General features: G+C 47.0%; 1 protein-coding gene across 8 annotated transcripts in view; it reads right to left on the reverse strand.

Annotated features, from left to right (window-relative positions):
- Positions 1–1011: 1011 nt before the first annotated feature.
- pax7b (paired box gene 7b) overlaps positions 1012–20428 on the reverse strand; it is a 71563-nt gene continuing 52146 nt past the window's right edge. For 7 of the 8 annotated variants that reach the window (XM_036981870.2, XM_036981869.2, XM_036981865.2 and 4 more), the window contains exons 8-9: positions 4396–4645; positions 1012–3050 (exon numbers count right to left, since the gene is read on the reverse strand). In XM_036981870.2, coding sequence (XP_036837765.1) covers positions 2935–3050; positions 4396–4645 — 366 coding nt within the window. In that variant the 3' untranslated portion in view covers positions 1012–2934. 8 annotated transcript variants of the gene reach the window in all.

The following is a 20428-nucleotide window of genomic DNA, read 5'->3' on the forward strand; positions in this document are numbered from 1 at the left end:
TGTAAACAAAAACAAAAAAAGTTATAGTTGTTTTTTTATATACACAATAATGTGGCATCATTGAACAGAGCTTTCAGACCAGCCTGGTTTCAGTGCTTCAGTCATCATTACTTTTAGTGAGGTGTTCTCCAATGGAGATGTGTGGTCTGGAGCCTGGCTGTACACACACATAGCCAGAGAACACACTGCTCGGCCCACTGTTCTATTCTGACTCCTTTCCCTGACAGGAGAGGTCCCCATCCTGTATGGCATCAAAGCTGTGCTGCTGAACCCCTGGACAATGTTTCACACTGAGAGAGGTCAGAGGTCAGACAGATATGTAATGGTCCACAGTAAGGTCTGCACTCGGATCATGAGTCCATAAGATCAAGTGCTGGAATACACCTTCCCCATGCTCCTGTCTGCACTTGTAGGTGTGGAATAATAGGTTTCCTCTGGTCACTATCAAAACGTATTGGTCTCTCTCTCTCTCTCTCTCTCTCTCTCTCTCTCTCTCTCTCTCAACTAACAACCTCTTTTATACAATTATTCAATTTAGGAAGTTTAATGGAATTTTCTCCTAATTTAATATACAGAATTCCCTACTTAGCTTGGCTCAAAACACTGCATTTTGGTTTAAAGAAATTCATACAATATAACACAACCAAAAACAACAGAAGGAAACCAGTAAAGAAAACAATCAAATACATTGACTTCCGCAGATCCCTTGCTTAACTACCACTGAACATTGTTGTTGTTTTAGTATAAAACATACTCTTTATAAACAAACAATACACAACCTGCTACTGTACAATTCCCATTTAAAGGCGACAAAGGGTTAAATCCTGACGTGGAATATGAACACGTAACTCACTCCAACTGTTGCAATTTTTTTTTGAAAAAATCATACACAGATATAAATGAGAGATTGGTGTGAAAGTTCAAGTTATAATTCAGCCCAACATAGTTTGTGTCAAAAGTCAACTATGAGTGCTACACAAATGTTTAATATTAGCTATTCTTTAAAAAATGTTTTGTTTTTGTACATTTCTGCGAGTGTGTCGGTCAAAGCAGGAGTTGAATGTCCAGGGGATTAGAAGGGGGTGGATCCAGTTGGAGCCAGAGGGGGCCAGCCAGGCCGGTTACCTGTGCCCTTTTCAATTCAAAGGATTATTTGATTTGACAAAGTGCATGTGAATGGCACAGTTTGCCTTCTCTTAATCTCATCATGGGCAGAGAAGGAATGTGACTGGCATCAGTCAGCCATGCTGGAGGATTGTTTCAAAGGAATGTGACTGGCATCAGTCAGACATGCTGGAGGAATGTTTCAAAGGAATGTGACTGGCATCAGTCAGCCATGCTGGAGGAATGTTTCAAAGGAATGTGACTGGCATCAGTCAGCCATGCTGGAGGAATGTTTCAAAGGAATGTGACTGGCATCAGTCAGACATGCTGGAGGAATGTTTCAAAGGAATGTGACTGGCATCAGTCAGCCATGCTGGAGGAATGTTTCAAAGGAATGTGACTGGCATCAGTCAGCCATGCTGGAGGAATGTTTCAAAGGAATGTGACTGGCATCAGTCAGCCATGCTGGAGGAATGTTTCAAAGGAATGTGACTGGCATCAGTCAGCCATGCTGGAGGAATGTTTCAAAGGAATGTGACTGGCATCAGTCAGCCATGCTGGAGGAATGTTTCAAAGGAATGTGACTGGCATCAGTCAGCCATGCTGGAGGAATGTTTCAAAGGAATGTGACTGGCATCAGTCTGCCATGCTGGAGGAATGTTTCAGAGGAATGCACACTTGGTCCAAACCAACATGGTAAACAGCTACATGTGATTTTATATCTTAATTAAACAAAACATATATAAAACCTGGCTGGTAATGAGAAGGGTCATTTATAATTAGCTTTGACACTATGTTGGTGTTGTTTAATCTCCTTCCATTGTTAAAGTCACATAGAGCTTTTGGGTAGGGGGTTTAGTCCTCCTTGGCAAGGTCCATATTTCTAAACAAAATCCATTCATTTCCCCAATCCTGTTTTTTACAAACAATGCCCTCCTCCCCATGGAGTACAGCTAAGGATGGATGTTGGGAGGGGGGAAGCCATTGGCCGCCAAAGCGCAGCTAATTCGCAGTAGAATCCGCCCAGCTAGACTTCCCACTGAGTGGCCAAGTTCTTTAGGAATGTCAAGTTGAATGTGAAAGCGGGAAGGTCAAATCGCTCACGAACATTAGAGCTCAGGGTCTAGGCGGAGGAGCCCCAGCCTGGAAAACAATCAGCTTCTCTCCGACTGGACCGACACACACACACACACCACTGCAACCCACCACATCACCTCAGTCATCTGCTAGTATTTCACACGGAGAGAGAAAATAACTATGAAGGGAATAACAAACAAAAATAGAATCACATTAATCATAATTGTAACAGCAATAATAATATTAACAATATTGATATAAAAAAAACAAGAGTGATAATCATTTCAATGATATTGGCTTAGTGAACTATTATAAACAACAAGGTCAAAGTACATTTGGAAGTGGCTCTGAGGGTTGTGCTGGACTGGACTGCAGTGTGCACCCAGGGGGCGCGTTCTCCATGCTGGCTGGGGCCATCATCTCTGGGTTGCCTGGGCAGAGCCAATCAGGGAGGAGGGCACATAGGAGTGGCAGAGCCACGGTTTAGGGGTCTTGGGGTATAGGATCGGGCTGCCTGTTGGCTATCCATGGAAAGGCAGTTCTAATGACAAGTCCTCTCGTAATCAAGAGGCAAAAAGACACTCTGACATACACAGAGACATCCTGACTGCCTGCAGGGTGGGGAGGGGGAGAGAGTGCTGCAGTGGTTAGGCTGCAGGGAGGGTGGGGGGGGGGGGGGGGCAGCAGCAGGGTTGTATATGTTAAAGGGGTGTTGAGTTTAGACTGGGTGGAGCCAGAAAGAGGCTGGCTGTTTCAGTAGGCCTGTCCCGTCTCCACCTGCAGCAGTCCCAGGACAGCAGAGTGGTCTCCCAGCTTCATCCTCCTCTGGGTGGACAGACTCACGTTCTTAGTCAGGTAGTCCACTGCAGCTAGAGAGAACAGACACACAGATAAACGTGAGCATGTGAGGGATATACACACATAAATATACATGCACAACACACACAAAGAAACATACACACAACATACACACTGACAGGTGGCCAACTCCTCAAACACACCCCTTTCTGTCCTTTTTGTTCAATGTCATTTTCTTTTTCTTTCTGACTCCGTTCAAAATTACTTGTGGCAGAACTAAGTGGAGTAAAATGAGAAATAATTAGAAAACAAAACATTCTCTCTCCCATGCCCTGTCTGAGGTTGACACAGACTTGGCACAGGGCATGTGCCACCTCATAGAGTCTCCATGCTATCAGTCAGCATGGTCCCAGTGTGTGTCGTGTGTGCCAGTCTTCATTACACTTAGCATCTCTGATTTCATGCCCTCCACACTTCCTATCCCGGATCATTTTCATCAGTAGACAGCAGCTTTCTTTTCTCTCCTCCGTTCATTAGCCAGCCACTGTGCTCAATCACTGTCTTAATTAAGCACACATCAGATCACATCCACACCGCCATCAGTCTCTCTGCTCTGCAAGCTGGCTGATAATAACGCTACTGGCATACATGCACGCACGCACACGCACGCACGCACGCACACACACACACACACACACACACACACACACACACACACACACACACACACACACACACACACACACACACACACACACACACACACACACACACACACACACACACACACACAACAGGACCAAAGGGAGGCTGGCTGGGGAAGTGTGGTTCAGTTTACCCATTATGAAGGGTTGTGACACAGCATCAGTCAATAATTATGTTAATCTAATCAGCCTGTTTCCTGTCCACAAGTGTGCGTGTGTGTGTGTGTGTGTGTGTGTGTGTGTGTGTGTGTGTGTGTGTGTGTGTGTGTGTGTGTGTGTGTGTGAGAGTGCGTGCATGCGTGTGTGTGTGAGTGCGTGCGTGCGTGCGTGCGTGTGTGTGTGTGTGTGAGACAGAGAGAGAGAGGGGTGGCTAAGAGGACAGGGTGCCCCTTAGGGTGTGTTAGTGTCTTTGAAGTGGCCCTCTCCTTGTTCCCAGCTAAGCAGAGCAGAGTGGGGTGTGACTAAGCCAGGCAGCACCGGAGGGTGAATCATAGGCCTTTATCAGACAGACCAGGAGTCAAAGGTCAGGGGGCAGCTCGGCCCAGGAGGTGGTGGAGGTGGGCACCATTTCCTCTAATTACAGTACCACTGGTTCCATTTCATATGAGGTGGAAGACATGCAGGAGACTTGTATTGGTGAGGTCAGATGGGAACTGCATTCAAACACACTCCCTTCCTCACATTCACACATAAATGCAGATGCAGTACTTACTCTGTCCATACTGACTGTACTGGTATCCGGCGGTGACGGGGTCCACACTGTAGCTGGTGGCGCTGTAGGTGGGGGGACAGTAGGACTGGGAGGAGCTCAGGCTGTCCACCCCCTTGATGGAGTCAGAGCGCTGGCTGCAGCTGGCTGAGATGGGGTTGGAGGACTCCAGGCTGCCGTGGAGGGGGGAGATGGAGAAGTCATGTTGGGACTGGGAGGGCACGGCGTTGGGGTTACTCAGGATGCTCATCACCTAGGGAGGGCAGAGGGGAGACAGAGGGGGGGTTAGAGAGGCCTAGGTCCTAAACAACACATGGATGGGATTGAGTAACTACACCAGCAAGTTGCAGCAAACACTGGGAGTTATCACATTACTGAGTTGTACAAAGGCAGCTAAAAAACACCCATTTAACTTTGAAACATGGACCAACAAAAAGTCTTGAAGTCATAAAAAAGGACAGGGGTGAGAGAGAGAGATGGGGTGAGAGAGAGATGGGGTGAGAGAGAGATGGGGTGAGAGAGAGATGGAGTGAGAGAGAGAGATGGGGTGAGAGAGAGATGGGGTGAGAGAGAGATGGGGTGAGAGAGAGAGATGGGGTGAGAGAGAGATGGGGTGAGAAAGAGATGGGGTGAGAGAGAGAGATGGGGTGAGAGAGAGATGGGGTGAGAGAGAGATGGGGTGAGAGAGAGATGGGGTGAGAGAGAGAGATGGGGTGAGAGAGAGATGGGGTGAGAGAGAGATGGGGTGAGAGAGAGATGGGGTGAGAGAGAGAGATGGGGTGAGAGAGAGATGGGGTGAGAGAGAGATGGGGTGAGAGAGAGATGGGGTGAGAGAGAGAGATGGAGTGAGAGAGAGAGATGGGGTGAGAGAGAGATGGTGTGAGAGAGAGATGGGGTGAGAGAGAGAGATGGGGTGAGAGAGAGATGGGGTGAGAGAGAGATGGGGTGAGAGAGAGATGGGGTGAGAGAGAGATGGGGTGAGAGAGAGATGGGGTGAGAGAGATGGGGTGAGAGAGAGATAGGGTGAGAGAGAGAGATGGGGTGAGAGAGAGATGGGGTGAGAGAGAGATGGGGTGAGAGAGAGATGGGGTGAGAGAGAGATGGGGTGAGAGAGATGGGGTGAGAGAGAGAGATGGGGTGAGAGAGAGATGGGGTGAGAGAGAGAGAGATGGGGTGAGAGAGAGAGAGATGGGGTGAGAGAGATGGGGTGAGAGAGAGATGGGGTGAGAGAGAGATGGGGTGAGAGAGAGAGATGGGGTGAGAGAGAGATGGGGTGAGAGAGAGAGATGGGGTGAGAGAGAGATGGGGTGAGAGAGAGATGGGGTGAGAGAGAGAGATGGGGTGAGAGAGAGATGGGGTGAGAGAGAGATGGGGTGAGAGAGAGATGGGGTGAGAGAGAGATGGGGTGAGAGCGAGATGGGGTGAGAGAGAGAGATGGGGTGAGAGAGAGAGATGGGGTGAGAGAGAGAGATGGGGTGAGAGAGAGATGGGGTGAGAGAGAGAGATGGGGTGAGAGAGAGATGGGGTGAGAGAGAGAGATGGGGTGAGAGAGAGAGATGGAATGAGAGAGAGAGATGGGGTGAGAGAGAAAGATGGGGTGAGAGAGAGATGGGGTGAGAGAGAGATGGGGTGAGAGAGAGATGGGGTGAGAGAGAGAGATGGGGCGAGAGAGAGATGGGGTGAGAGAGATATGGGGTGAGAGAGAGAGATGGGGTGAGAGAGAGATGGGGTGAGAGAGAGAGATGGGGTGAGAGAGAGAGAGATGGGGTGAGAGAGAGGTGGGGTGAGAGAGTGAGATGGAGTGAGAGAGAGATGGGGTGAGAGAGAAATGGGGTGAGAGAGAGAGATGGGGTGAGAGAGAGATGTGGTGAGAGAGAGATGGGGTGAGAGAGAGAGAGATGGAGTGAGAGAGAGAGATGGTGTGAGAGAGAGATGGCGTGAGAGAGAGAGATGGGTGAGAGAGAGAGATGGGTGAGAGAGAGAGAGATGGAGTTAGAGAGAGAGATGGGGTGAGAGAGATGGGGTGAGAGAGAGAGATGAGTGAGAGAGAGATGGAGTGAGAGAGAGATGGGGTGAGAGAGAGATGGGGTGATAGAGGGAAAGAAAGAGGTGCCAGTGAGTTCAGTGTTTAGCGTGGGGACAGCGCGGGGACAGCATGGGGACAGCACGTGGACAGCGCGGGGACAGCGTGGGGACAGCACGGGGACAGCAGGGGAACAGCGTGGGGACAGCACGGGGAGAGCGCGGGGACAGCACGGGGACAGCGTGGGGACAGCGTGGGGACAGCACGGGGAAAGCGCGAGGACAGCACGGGGACAGCACGGGGACAGCGCGGAGACAGCGTGGGGACAGCACGGGGAGAGCGCGGGGACAGCATGGGGACAGCACGGGGACAGCGTGGGGACAGCGTGGGGACAGCGTGGGGAGAGCGAGGGGACAGCGTGGGGACAGCACGGGGACAGCGTGGGGACAGCACGGGGAGAGCGCGGGGACAGCACAGGGACAGCACGGGGACAGTGTGGGGACAGCAAGGGGACAGCACGGGGACAGCACGGGGACAGCACAGGGACAGCACGGGGTCAGCGTGGGGACAGCGTGGGGACAGTGTGGGGACAGTGTGGGGACAGCGAAGGACAGCGTGAGGACAGCAGGGTCTCAGGGTGATAATAGAACCACCAGCAGTGCCAGACAGCCCCTGTATATCCCAGAGCCTGGGGGCTGAAGGAGGCCTGAGGCCTACACACCACAACAAGCACTGAGGGAGTCCCTAATCCCCAGCCCCTAGCCGAGCCATCTCATGAATAGTAATGGAGTTGGAAGCAGTAAACGATCCCCTTAGATCAGATCCCCAAACAAATAGACTCTACTAGCCTCACCGAAGGGCCTACTGCTAGTATGAGTTACAGTTACGGCTAGGGTAAGTATTAGGAGTGTTATTTATACAGCATGAGTGCATTTATTTAATACTCAGCAATATATTTCATATTCATCTACAGGAAATGCAAACTTGCAGTATAATTGAGGTTTACATTTTTTTTTAATTGTAATTTCCATTTTGAAATGTCATACTTGTTTGCCCTATCAAATCCTACAAAAATTGTCCATTAATTATAATCCACATAATCATTTACATGTCCTGTTGCTGTAGGGTCATTTTCCTACTGTAGTAAAATGGTTCAAAATAATAACCTCTCTGGGATAGGCGGGACCCACCTGGCCAATTGCCAGGTAAAATGCAGAGCGCCAAATTCAAATAAAATACCATAAAATTCTAACTTTCATTAAATCACACATGTAAGATACCAATTTAAAGCTACACTCGTTGTGAATCCAGCCAACATGTCCGATTTCAAAAAGGTTTTTCGGCGAAAGCATAAGAAGCTATTATCTGATTATCTGTTTTCAATACAGGAGGATCACAAACTAACGCTACTTTTCTAGTCTTGCGCAACTCTCAAACAGTACACATAATGTTAACCTGATCCAAGATGGCCGTACTTCTTCATTACACAAAGGAATAACCTCAACCAATTTCCAAAGACTGGTGACATCCAGTGGAAGCGGTAGGAACTGCAAACAAGTGCATTAGAAATCTCGTTTCCCAGTGAAACCATTGAATAGACAGTGACCTCCAAAATTGTTTTTTCGGAATGGTTAGTCCTCGGGGTTTTGCCTGCTACATAAGTTCTGTTATACTCATAGACATGATTCAAACAGTTTTAGAAACGTCAGAGTGTTTTCTATCCAAATATACTAATAATATGCATATTTTATATTCTTGGCATGAGTCGCAGGAAGTTGAAATTGGGCATGCTATTTATCAAAAAGTGAAAATGCTGCCCCCTATCCCAAAGATGTGTTAAGATCCTACATCTGTACACAATCATAAGTTAACAAATAATAATCCACTAGTGCTATGAATGTTATTATCTCCATTAGACTAGAGGCACAGGCATCACCACAATGCAGTGCAGACGGACGTTTCTACTGAGCTTTTGCCCTAAACATAAAATGTTGAATTAGACTTATATTTCCCTTTTAGGAAAGCAGAGGGAGAGACTCTTAATGGGGGAATTGGTCCCACATATGCTTCCCTTCTATTGCATGGAAGCATCCTCCCCAACATCAGGTTCACGTTGTGTCTCGCTACGCTGGGCTGGCCTTTGGCGCTTTGGCTGCTAAACCAATTAGCTCATCATGGAGGTGGTTACACACACACGCACACACACACACACACACACACACACACACACACACACACACACACACACACACACACACACACACACACACACACACAAAGGTTTAAACACAGTTCACAGAGCTGATGCTGTGGTGCAAAATATCCTACAGAAGGACAGGGCTCCAGTCAATCTCCAGAGTGGACATCTCAGAAACCTTTATACTGTAGAACTTCTTCACTGCATACGTATGCAGTCATACTGCTCAGCAATGCATAGCCAGACACACACACCGCATACGGAAAATGGATCTTATTCCACAAATTAATCTTATTCTGAAAAAAAAATTTCTGAGGAAATATGAAGCACTTGAGGCACATCAGAGACATAAAGGCTGGTTAGCGATTTCCTCATGTTAATTCTATCAGCATGGAAACCCCCAGCCTCCTCCAACCCCACCACTTATTTATACAGAACATGTGACATGTATCTATGAGAGGGAGATTCATGACTCTCTGCATGCAGGACACATGGGATGCTCCCTCCCAGATGGACCGGAGCTGCAGAACAGACTCCGTGTGGAACCTTCTGTCCCCTGCTGTATTGTGCTGAGCTGTGATGTACGTACTATGCTGTGCTGGACTAAGATGTGCTGGTCATGTGACGTGGGTGTGGGGAAGTGCTAGTCGGGGGTCCAGGGAGACAGCTGGAGGGGTGGGCCAGATATAGTCATCAGTTAATTGAAGCTTGATTACATCACTTCCTTATTTAAACATGAAATAATGAAGCAGCCAATAATCAGGGACTGTGCTCGAATCAGCCCTATTACTATTCATAGGTTTAACTAGCTCTTCAAAAGAGAAGGCTACTTTTCATGGACAATTTTATAATTTATTTTTTTCCCGTCAAGATTGCAAAGAAGTTTGCAGTTGTAAAAAAGAGAGGATTGTCTGGAAGGTTGTATCCTTGAGATGCCTCTCCTAAAATCACTCAGATGATTTTGGTTAACTTTTGCTGGAGGGGGGAAAGGTAAGCTCCTCGATTGAGCCGGGTTCATATTAGCTATCTGTAATGTCTTTCTGCTTTCACACAGCTAAACAAAAATCAATGCCATTTCACCACTTCCCCCTATGATCTGATGTGGGTGGAGATATGGCTGATGCTGAGTATCAGCTGCAGGGTGTAAAACACACCCTCAACAGGCCTTTAGACCTGCTCTGCTCCAGAACAACACCACTCAATACACACTTAACCAACACCCTCACTCTCTTTCAGAACAGCCCTCCACTACACCCCTGTCCCCCCCCCCCTCTCTTTCTCTCCGTACAGCGTCCTCAGTGTTCGTTTGTTGTTTGACTTTGTGCTAGGGCTGTTGGAGGAGATAATGTGAGACAGGAGCAGTTTAAAGGACACTGCTCCAGGGCGTTCCCTGCCTCGCTCTCTACAGATAGATTACTTTATAAATAATAATAAAAAACTAATTAATTCTCTCAACTTCTGAGCCCTCCAGCCCCGCGGCGGAGTGAATGGAGAACTGGAAGTTGATACAATGTGCATCCTTTCAGATAAACAAAATAGAGCATTTGTGACACAAAAAGAGGTTCTTTCATACCCTGCTAATTTCCTTAACAGTCAAATTATATTTTTGTGTCTGCTTAAATGTTTGATGAGCCTTTGCTCATTGTTAGATTTGCTGCCAGAATAAAAATTGACTTGCTGTGAGGAAGTTGACTGACAGAAAAAGCAAAAGGCAATATTTCTTTAGGCTACAACAAAGAGGAAAAAATGTCATAATTTTCTTACATACAATACTCACTAAATTCCCCACAGTGACATATTCAAACCACCGTTTCAAAGAGATGCCATCCATCACAATGTTATTTAATACCCTTCATTATCACTACTTATGAAGCACCCAATGTAATATCCCTAAACAATATTTACATAATATCTTTACAGTCACGTAATGTGCTATGCCCATCTTAACCCTTGATTGACCACAGAGAGCTTCAATTTCCTTGGTGTCCACTTTGCTAAGGACCTCAATGTCCAAACACACCAACACAGTCGTGAAGAGGGCACGACAACACCGCTTCCCCCTAAGGAGGCTGAAAAGATTTGCCATGGGCCCTCAAGATCCTTAAAAAGTTCTACAGCTTCACCATTGAAAGCTTCTTGACTGGCTAAATCACAGCCTGGTACGGCAACTACTCAGCATCCGACCGCAAGGCGGTACAGAGGATGGTGTGTACGGCCCAGTACATCAATGGGGCTGAACTCCCTGCCATCCAGGACCTCTATACCAGGCGGTGTCAGAGGAAGGCCCTAAAATTGTTAAAAGATTCCAGCCACCCAAGTCATAGACTGTTCTCTCTGCTACCGCACAGCAAACGGTACCGGAGTGCTAAGTCTGGGACCAAATGGCTCCTGAACAGCTTAAATATTTTTGACTCCATACACACACACTGGACTCTCCCCACACACTCACACATACTTACACTGACACGCCAACACATACACACACACTGGACTCTCCCCACACACTCACACATATTTACACTGACACGCCAACACATACACACACACTGGACTCTCCCCACACACTCACACATATTTACACTGACACGCCAACACATACACACACACTGGACTCTCCCCACACACTCACACATATTTACACTGACACGCCAACACATACACACACACTGGACTCTCCCCACACACTCACACATACTTACACTGACACGCCAACACATACACACACACTGGACTCTCCCCACACACTCACACATACTTACACTGACACGCCAACACATACACACACACTGGACTCTCCCCACACACTCACACATATTTACACTGACACGCCAACACATACACACACACTGGACTCTCCCCACACACTCACACATATTTACACTGACACACCAACACATACACACACACTGGACTCTCCCCACACACTCACACATATTTACACTGACAAGCCAACACATTCACACACACTGGACTCGCCCCACACACTCACACATACTTACACTGACACGCCAACACATACACACACACTGGACTCTCCCCACACACTCACACATACTTACACTGACACGCCAACACATACTCACTCACTCACTCACTCACTCACTCACTCACTCACTCACTCACTCACTCACTCACACATTACACGTACACACATACGCCACACACACACACATACACACTCATCACATATGCTGCTGCTACTGTCTATTATCTATCCTGTTGCATAATTACTTTATCCCTACCTATAGTGATCGGAAAGTATTCAGACCCCTTGACTTTTTCTACATTTGGTTACGTTTCAGCCTTATTCTAAAATTGATTGAACATTTAAAAAAATATAAATCTACACAGAATACCCCATAATGACAAAGCGAAACAGGTTTTTAGAAATGTTTTCTAATGTATAAAACATAAAAAACATATATACCTTATTTACTTATGTATTCAGACCCCTTGCAATGAGACTCGAAATTGAGCTCCGTTGCATCCTGTTTCCATTGATCATCCTTGAGATGTTTCTACAACTTGATTGGAGTCCACCTGTGGTAAATTCAATTGATTGGACATGATTTGAAAAGGCACACCTTTCGATATAAGGTCCCACAGTTGACAGTGCACGTCAGACCAAAAACCAAGCCATGAGATCGAAGGTTGTCTGTCGAGCTCCGAGACTGTGTTGAGGTACAGATCTGAGGAACGATACCAGAAAATGTCTGCAGCATTGAAAGTCCCCAAGAACACAGTGGCCTCCATAATTCTTAAATGGAAGTAGTTTGGAACCACCAAGACTCTTCCTAGAGCTGGCTGCCCGGCCAAACTGAGCAATTGGGGGAGAAGGCATTGGTCACGGAGGTAACCAAGAACCCGATGTTCACTCTGACAGAGCTCTAGAGTTCCTCTGTGGAGATAGGAGAACCTTCCAGAAAGACAACCATCTCTACAGCACTCCACCAATCAGTCCAGTATGGTAGAGTGGCCAGACGGAAGCCACTCCTCAGTAAAAGGCGTATTGACAGCCTGCTTGGAGTTTGCCAAAAGGCATCTAAAGGACTCTCAGACCATGAGAAACAAGATTCTCTGGTCTGATGAAACAAAGATTGAACTCTTTGGCCTGAATGCCAAGCGTCACATCTGGAGGAAACCTGGCACCATCCCTACAGGGAAGCATGGTGGGAGCAGCATTATGTTGTGGGGATGTTTTTCAGCAGCAGGGACTGGGAGACTAGTCAGGATCGAGGGAAAGATAAACAGAGCAGAGCGATCCATGATGAAAACCTGTTCCAGAGCGCTCAGGACCCCAGACTGGGACGAAGGTTCACCTTCCAACAGGACAACAACCCTAAGACTGTAACGTAACAAAATGTGGAAAAAGTCAAGGGGTATGAATACTTTCCGAATGCACTGTATGTACATATCTACCTCAATTACCTCGTACCACTGTACATCAACACAGTACTTGTACCCCATGTACAGAAGGGCAAAAAAGAGTTTAGTCAGCCACCAATTGTGCAAGTTCTCCCACTTAAAAAGATGAGAGAGGCCTTGTAGAATTTTTTATGAATTTATTTGCAAATTATGATGGAAAATAAGTATTTGGTCAATAACAAAAGTTTATCTCAATACTTTGTTATATACCCTTTGTTGGCAATGACAGAGGTCAAACGTTTTCTGTAAGCCTTCACAAGGTTTTCACACACTCTTGCTGGTATTTTGGCCCATTCCTCCATGCAGATCTCCTCTAGAGCAGTGATGTTTTGGGGCTGTTGCTGGGCAACACGGACTTTCAACTCCCTCCAAAGATTTTCTATGGGGTTGAGATCTGGAGACTGGCTAGGCCACTCCAGGACCTTGAAATGCTTCTTACGAAGCCACTCCTTCGTTGCCCGAGCAGTGTGTTTGGGATCATTGTCATGCTGAAAGACCCAGCCACGTTTCATCTTCAATGCCCTTGCTGATGGAAGGAGGTTTTCACTCAAAATCTCACGATACATGGCCCCATTCATTCTTTCCTTTACACGGATCAGTCGTCCTGGTCCCTTTGCAGAAAAACAGCCCCAAAGCATGATGTTTCCACCCCCATGCTTCACAGTAGGTATGGTGTTCTTTGGATGCAACTCAGCATTCTCATTCTCAACTCGTCGTGTTTTTACCAAAAAGTTATATTTTGGTTTCATCTGACCATATGACATTCTCCCAATCTTCTTCTGGATCATCCAAATGCTCTCTAGCAAACTTCAGACGGGCCTGGACATGTACTGGCTTAAGCAGGGGGACACGTCTGGCACTGCAGGATTTGAGTCCCTGGTGGCGTAGTGTGTTACTGATGGTAGGCTTTGTTACGTTGGTCCCAGCTCTCTGCAGGTCATTCACTAGGTCCCCCCGTGTGGTTCTGGGATTTATGCTCACCATTCTTGTGATCATTTTGACCCCACGGGGTGAGATCTTGCGTGGAGCCCCAGATTGAGGGAGATTATCAGTGGTCTTGTATGTCTTCCATTTCCTAATAATTGCTCCCACAGTTGATTTCTTCAAACCAAGCTGCTTACCTATTGCAGATTCAGTCTTCCCAGCCTGGTGCAGGTCTACAATTTTGTTTCTGGTGTCCTTTGACAGCTCTTTGGTCTTGGCCATAGTGGAGTTTGGAGTGTGACTGTTTGAGGTTGTGGACAGGTGTCTTTTATACTGATAACAACTTCAAACAGGTGCCATTAATACAGGTAACGAGTGGAGGACAGAGGAGCCTCTTAAATAAGAAGTTACAGGTCTGTGAGAGCCAGAAATCTTGCTTGTTTGTAGGTGACCAAATACTTATTTTCCACCATCATTTGCAAATAAATTCATTAAAAATCCTACAATGTGATTTTCTGGATATTTTTTCTCATTTTTGTCTGTCATAGTTGAAGTGTACCAATGATGAAAATTACAGGCCTCTCTCATCTTTTTAAGTGGGAGAACTTGCACAATTGGTGGCTGACTAAATACTTTTTTGCCCCACTGTATATATTTTTTCTACTGTTATTTGATCTTTTTTCCATTACTATTATGATTTATTTGATTGGATTCTGCATTGCTGGGAAGGGCCTGTAAGTAAGCATTTCACTGTTATTCTACTGCATTGAATTTGATCAGGTCAGAATGCACCTGTTTATCCAGGGACCTGCACTACCCACAGAAAATGTTCACTATACCTGTACATTTTTTTTCATTTTCACTAAAATATTTCACAGACAAAGTTTTTGCATCTGAAAGAAATAGTGATACAGTATAAGAGAGAAAGAGATATAAAACGAGGGGAAAGAGGAGAGAGAAGAGACAGAAAGAGAGAGTGTGAGAGAGAGGATTTGGGAAGTACAAAGACTCCTCTAGGACTAAAGTTGGCCTGAGGGCCAGCCTGCCTGAAGAGCTGATAGGACAGCCCTGTGTTCCATTCCCGGCGCCAGCACCCGCGCCAACAGACCCCACTCCACAAACTCTGCTCTTAATCTGCGCAAGACTGGATTAGCTCCCTGTCACCGATAGCTCCTGTTCTGCCCAAATCGAATGCCCGCAAGATGTACCTTTAAGTTCGGCAGAGGTCACTGGGGCAGAGAGGAAAAAATAAGCACTCCAAATGTCTGGAAGTTATCCCGAGGGGCACAGAATAACATCTCACACCTTGGCAGATCTGCCTGGCTGATACACGCCTCAGCTGGGAATGACTTAAGATCAGGGATGATGATGACACCAGATTTGGGTCGATTTTTCAAGGCCAGTCCTGTGGGTGTGATTACAGAGAATACGTGTATGGTTGAATTCACTGACCTATAAGTCAAGTAAATTGAGTATACTGTGTGGTTTGTGTTGGATGATTGAGGAACCAAATACATGTACATAGAAAATAATTCAAACTTGTGCAATGACTAAAATGATTAGGAATATTCCATATCAAATATCGAATATTTGAAAATGATTTCTGAGAACTGGTTCCAAAAAAGACTTTGAATCCCATATTACTCCAAATCTAATTGAAACCTTATTTTACTGAGCAATTCAAGAATGCAGGGTGAAATGATTTTGCGATGAACACAATGAAGTCAAACTTACAAATCAAATGAACAGCATAAATTCCTTCATTTGGAAAACAACTAGGAAAGAGAATAAAGTACTTAAAGATCAAGGATTTTTTCTAAAGAGTCAATAGCAGTGCAACCCCAAGTCCAGCCCTCCCTCCCCCTCATCCCTCCTTCTCACATGGGCAGCCCAGCGGGCAGTAAGGCCCCTCATCTGAGCAGACAAAATGGCTATTTAAAAATAACAGAGATTGCATAAATTGAATTAAAGCGTTTTGGTCATGGTGGAGGTGGTGGGAGCAGTGTGGGACCAGGACGCAGACGGCAGCGTTGGTGGCAGGCAGCAGATGACGGGTCCTGGCCTGCGTGTCAGCGCGTTAATTGGCCGCGGCACGTTAATCAAAAGTGAAAAGTGTCTTCTGCCGCCAAGGAGGCAGAGACAGGAGGAAGAGAGGGGGAGGATGGGGAGTAGAGAGAGTGGAGGGAGAGAGAGAGAGAAATAGGTATTTGAAGAGTGTGGGGTGTATGGCAGGGAAGGGGGGTGCTAATTGTGTTCAATTAAGTACCTGATTGGCACTGACAGAATCTGGGCATTGACATGCCGGGCACAGATGAGGATGATTAGCGGGCATTGGAACAAGCTGTCACTTCTCACAACATTAGCCATACTACCACAGTGTCCCCCAGACTCTCTACTCCGCTCTCTAACAATTCTCCCCACAAACACTGATCTGCACCATTTTATCAAACAGCTAAACTGGAGACTTAAGCAAACAGAATATCAAACGAAATTCCACAAGATATTAAAGCTAGAATCCTTAATTGAAACCATTACAAAGCATGCTCCCACCCCCTGTTTTGCTAAGGGATGGGGCTGGAGAAATGTAACCGCTCTCAAATTCATAGAAAGAGCTATAGTTGCAAGGACTCACCATCTATGATATCAAATGTATAATTGTAACCATGTTTTGGGGCTATATGGTGTTTGTTTACATTTACCTTGTTTACAAACATTGGAGTAAAACAAGCTTATATTTTGGTCAACAAATGGATGTAGAAAGCAATATTTCATCAAATGTAATTGGAGAATAATAGCTTTGTAATAGATTTGATTAAATACATTTTCTTCTCTGACCCATTCCCCGCCCCCGCCCGTCTTCTCTATCCTTGTGTTCAATGGAGCACAGCTGCCTGCTACTAGCCAGAGAAAGGACTCCCTCCCTCCTAAACGGCCCACTGTGCATGCAGGGCCCCTCACTAACCAGAGGTTACGTCTATTGGGCTGCAATTGGAGAACGTGTGGGGAGCAATCCTCTATTCTCTGCTAGTGATATGCTTGAGTTACTATGGGATGGATTCAGCCACCAGGAACAAGAGCAACCCACTCCAATACAAAATCACAGACACGCACGCACGCACACACACACACACACACACTGCAACTCACCTCGCACCGCCGCCTCTGCCAAATTAAACGGCAGATTTTCTGATTCCAGCAGAGAGGTTTCAGTGAGGCAGGGCTGTGTGTGTGAGGGAGCAGCTCGGAGAGGAAAGCGAGGCGGATCGGGGAGCGCGGGTGGGGGGGGGGTTGTTTGCTGAAACCAGCAGGAGCCAGGCCTAGTGAAAAATGTCAGGTCAAATTGTTCTTGACAGTGTTAATATCTGCACCTCATAGTCATAATTACATGTAAATAAATAGTGAAATAGCTCTCAGCTGGATACTGAGAGGAACGGGCTGCTACACCAGACAACCAGAAGGGGACCAAACCACCTCGCATATTGTAATTTAACTGGCCCACGAGAAGGAGGGAGGGGGAGAGAGAGAGAGAGAGAGCGAGAGAGAGAGAGAGAGATATGGCCAGAGACAGAGTATTAATCACGTCCATGCACCTGTCAGAGAGGCATCTGGAACTAACAGGAAACACATGCAGCCAGACAACATCCCCAGCGTCCAGACGGCTAGCTAGGCAGGTTGACTGCAGCCCAGCCCTGCTGCGACCCTGCCACCCCCTGACCCCTCCCACAGAGGTCACAACAGTGTGCATGCCTCATACACCAGACTTCACTTCACCTGCCTCAGCATTAACATTTCCCACTCCAACAAGTGGAAGGTGAGAGACTGTGAAAATATTAATGATAATAATAGTAACACTTGGTTATAATATTATGAAATGGAGTAGAGGAAATAATGCCACAAATGTATGGAATAAAACTTCTTCAGTATGTTCCACAGTGTACACCGGTGTGTAATTGGTATTCAAGATAGAATCGATGTGCCTACACTTAAATAAAGGCAATACCATTCTCCATCTTATATGCATTTTGTCTGCATGGGACACACATGTGAATCCGTCTCAGTCATTTCCTACTTAAATCATCCACTTCTAGAACTTGCTGAAATGTATATTGGCGGTCTCCGCTAGATAAATGTCAATCACATTCCCTTATATTGACTATTTATCAGGATGCAACCGCTCACTTTCTGCAGGAAATATCTCTTACCAGCACACAACACTCTGGCATTTAAATAGCATTTTTATTGTCCGCCAAAGCCTTTCATCTGCCTCTCCAGGGGGAGAAGGAGAGAGACGGAGAGAGAGAGAGAGAGAGAGAGAGAGAGAGAGGGAGTAAACGTACTATTGGCAAGAGTTGTCAAAAAAAGAGAAGGGGAAAGGTTGGTAGATAATAAATAAATGAAACCACATCCAAAGATATTTTTTTGAAACGAGAAGCAAAGAGCGTATTGGTTTCACTTAGCTGCTCTAGGGGGGTTAGAGGTTGAGGTATAGAGATCGCAGGCATGGAACCAACCACAGATAGAGAACCCATTAACTGGTTTAGAGAGTACAAGCCTGTTTGGGAAAAACATTTGACCTTTGCGTCATATAAAATACCCACGCTAAAAGCACCTAAAACCCCATTCCATCTGATACATAGCTAAACACAGACAAAGCCCCATATCGCCAATGTTTGTACTTGTATATTTGTGATACCAGCATTCCTTTCCTCTGAGTTCAGACGTGTTAAACAAGCAGCAAGCCCTAATAATATATGCTAAAACATATAGCCAGTGGATATGATTTACCCATGATTCTCTTGGTAGCTGCCAACAGCAGGTCTCTTTTTTTTAAGCCTCTTATATCTTTTTTTATACTTGCCAAATTGAAACAGTATTTGTTTTAATGGAAGTTCTAATTAACGTCTATGTATTCCCCCTCTTGCTCTGCGAGAGGCTGAGCTATGAATGCAGGCTATGTACTCATCCCCTTTGATTTCTTGTCAGTGGAGCTTGCCAGCTGACATGGTGCCTGGTGAGAGGCTTAATGCCCAACTTTTAATAATGTGGGGGACTACATGAGTCTCCCTCTCTCATTGGTATTCAGGTGCAGGATGTCTTGTTAGAAGTCAGAGAGAGGGGAGGAATGGAGTCAGAGCCTCTAGATTGTTCCCTCCATTTTCCCTCTATCGCTCTCTCTCTCCCTCTTTTTGGCAACGACTAATGTTGGCGTCTTAAATAGAATTCATCCCATTTTTAAAGAAGCGTCAGTGTGCTCGCTAATGGAAGAGAAGAGCGGCAGCGGCAGCTTGGAGTCTCCCCTGGCTTATCTCTGTTAGACAGTTGGGGAAGTCGTTAGCGTTGCGAGCGTAGCGTGGTGTCAGCGTGCGTTGTGTCAGCGTAGGTTGTGTCAGCATGCGTGGTGTCAGCATGCGTGGTGTCAGCGTGCATGGTGTCAGCGTGCGTGGTGTCAGCATGCGTGGTGTCAGCGTAGGTTGTGTCAGCATGCATGGTGTCAGCGTGAGTGGTGTCAGCGTGCGTAGTGTCAGTGTAGGTTGTGTCAGCGTGCGTGGTGTCAGCGTGCGTGGTGTCAGCATGCGTGGTGCCAGCGTGCGTGGTGTCAGCGTGCGTGGTGTCAGCGTATGTTGTGTCAGCGTGCGTGGTGTCAGCGTGCGTGGTGTCAGCGTAGGTTGTGTCAGCGTGCGTGGTGTCAGCGTGCGTGGTGTCAGCATGAGTGGTGTCAGCGTGCATGGTGTCAGCGTGCATGGTGTCAGCGTGCGTGGTGTCAGCGTGCGTGGTGTCAGCGTAGGTTGTGTCAGCATGCGTGGTGTCAGCGTGCGTGGTGTCAGCGTAGGTTGTGTCAGCGTGCGTGGTGTCAGCATGCGTGGTGTCAGCGTAGGTTGTGTCAGCGTGCGTGGTGTCAGCGTAGGTTGTGTCAGCGTGCGTGGTGTCAGCGTGCGTGGTATCAGCATGCGTGGTGTCAGCATTCGTGGTGTCAGCGTGCATGGTGTCAGCGTGCGTGGTGTCAGCGTGCGTGGTGTCAGCGTAGGTTGTGTCAGCATGAGTGGTATCAGCGTGAGTGGTGTCAGCGTGCGTGGTGTCAGCGTAGGTTGTGTCAGTGTGCGTGGTGTCAGCATGCATGGTGCCAGCGTGCGTGGTGTCAGCGTGCATGGTGTCAGCGTGTGTGGTGTCAGCATGCGTGGTGTCAGCGTGCGTGGTGTCAGCATGCGTGGTGCCAGCGTGCGTGGTGTCAGCGTGCGTGGTGTCAGTGTGCGTGGTGTCAGCGTAGGTTGTGTCAGCGTGCGTGGTGTCAGCGTGCGTGGTGTCAGCGTAGGTTGTGTCAGCGTGCGTGGTGTCAGCGTGCGTGGTGTCAGCATGCGTGGTGTCAGCGTGCGTGGTGTCAGCGTGCGTGGTGTCAGCGTGCGTGGTGTCAGCGTGCGTGGTGTCAGCGTGCGTGGTGTCAGCGTGCGTGGTGTCAGCATGCGTGGTGC

Source organism: Oncorhynchus mykiss, chromosome 7 (genome assembly GCF_057628025.1).
Source record: "Oncorhynchus mykiss isolate SJ-2025 chromosome 7, ASM5762802v1, whole genome shotgun sequence".
NCBI classification, from domain to species: domain Eukaryota; kingdom Metazoa; phylum Chordata; class Actinopteri; order Salmoniformes; family Salmonidae; genus Oncorhynchus; species Oncorhynchus mykiss.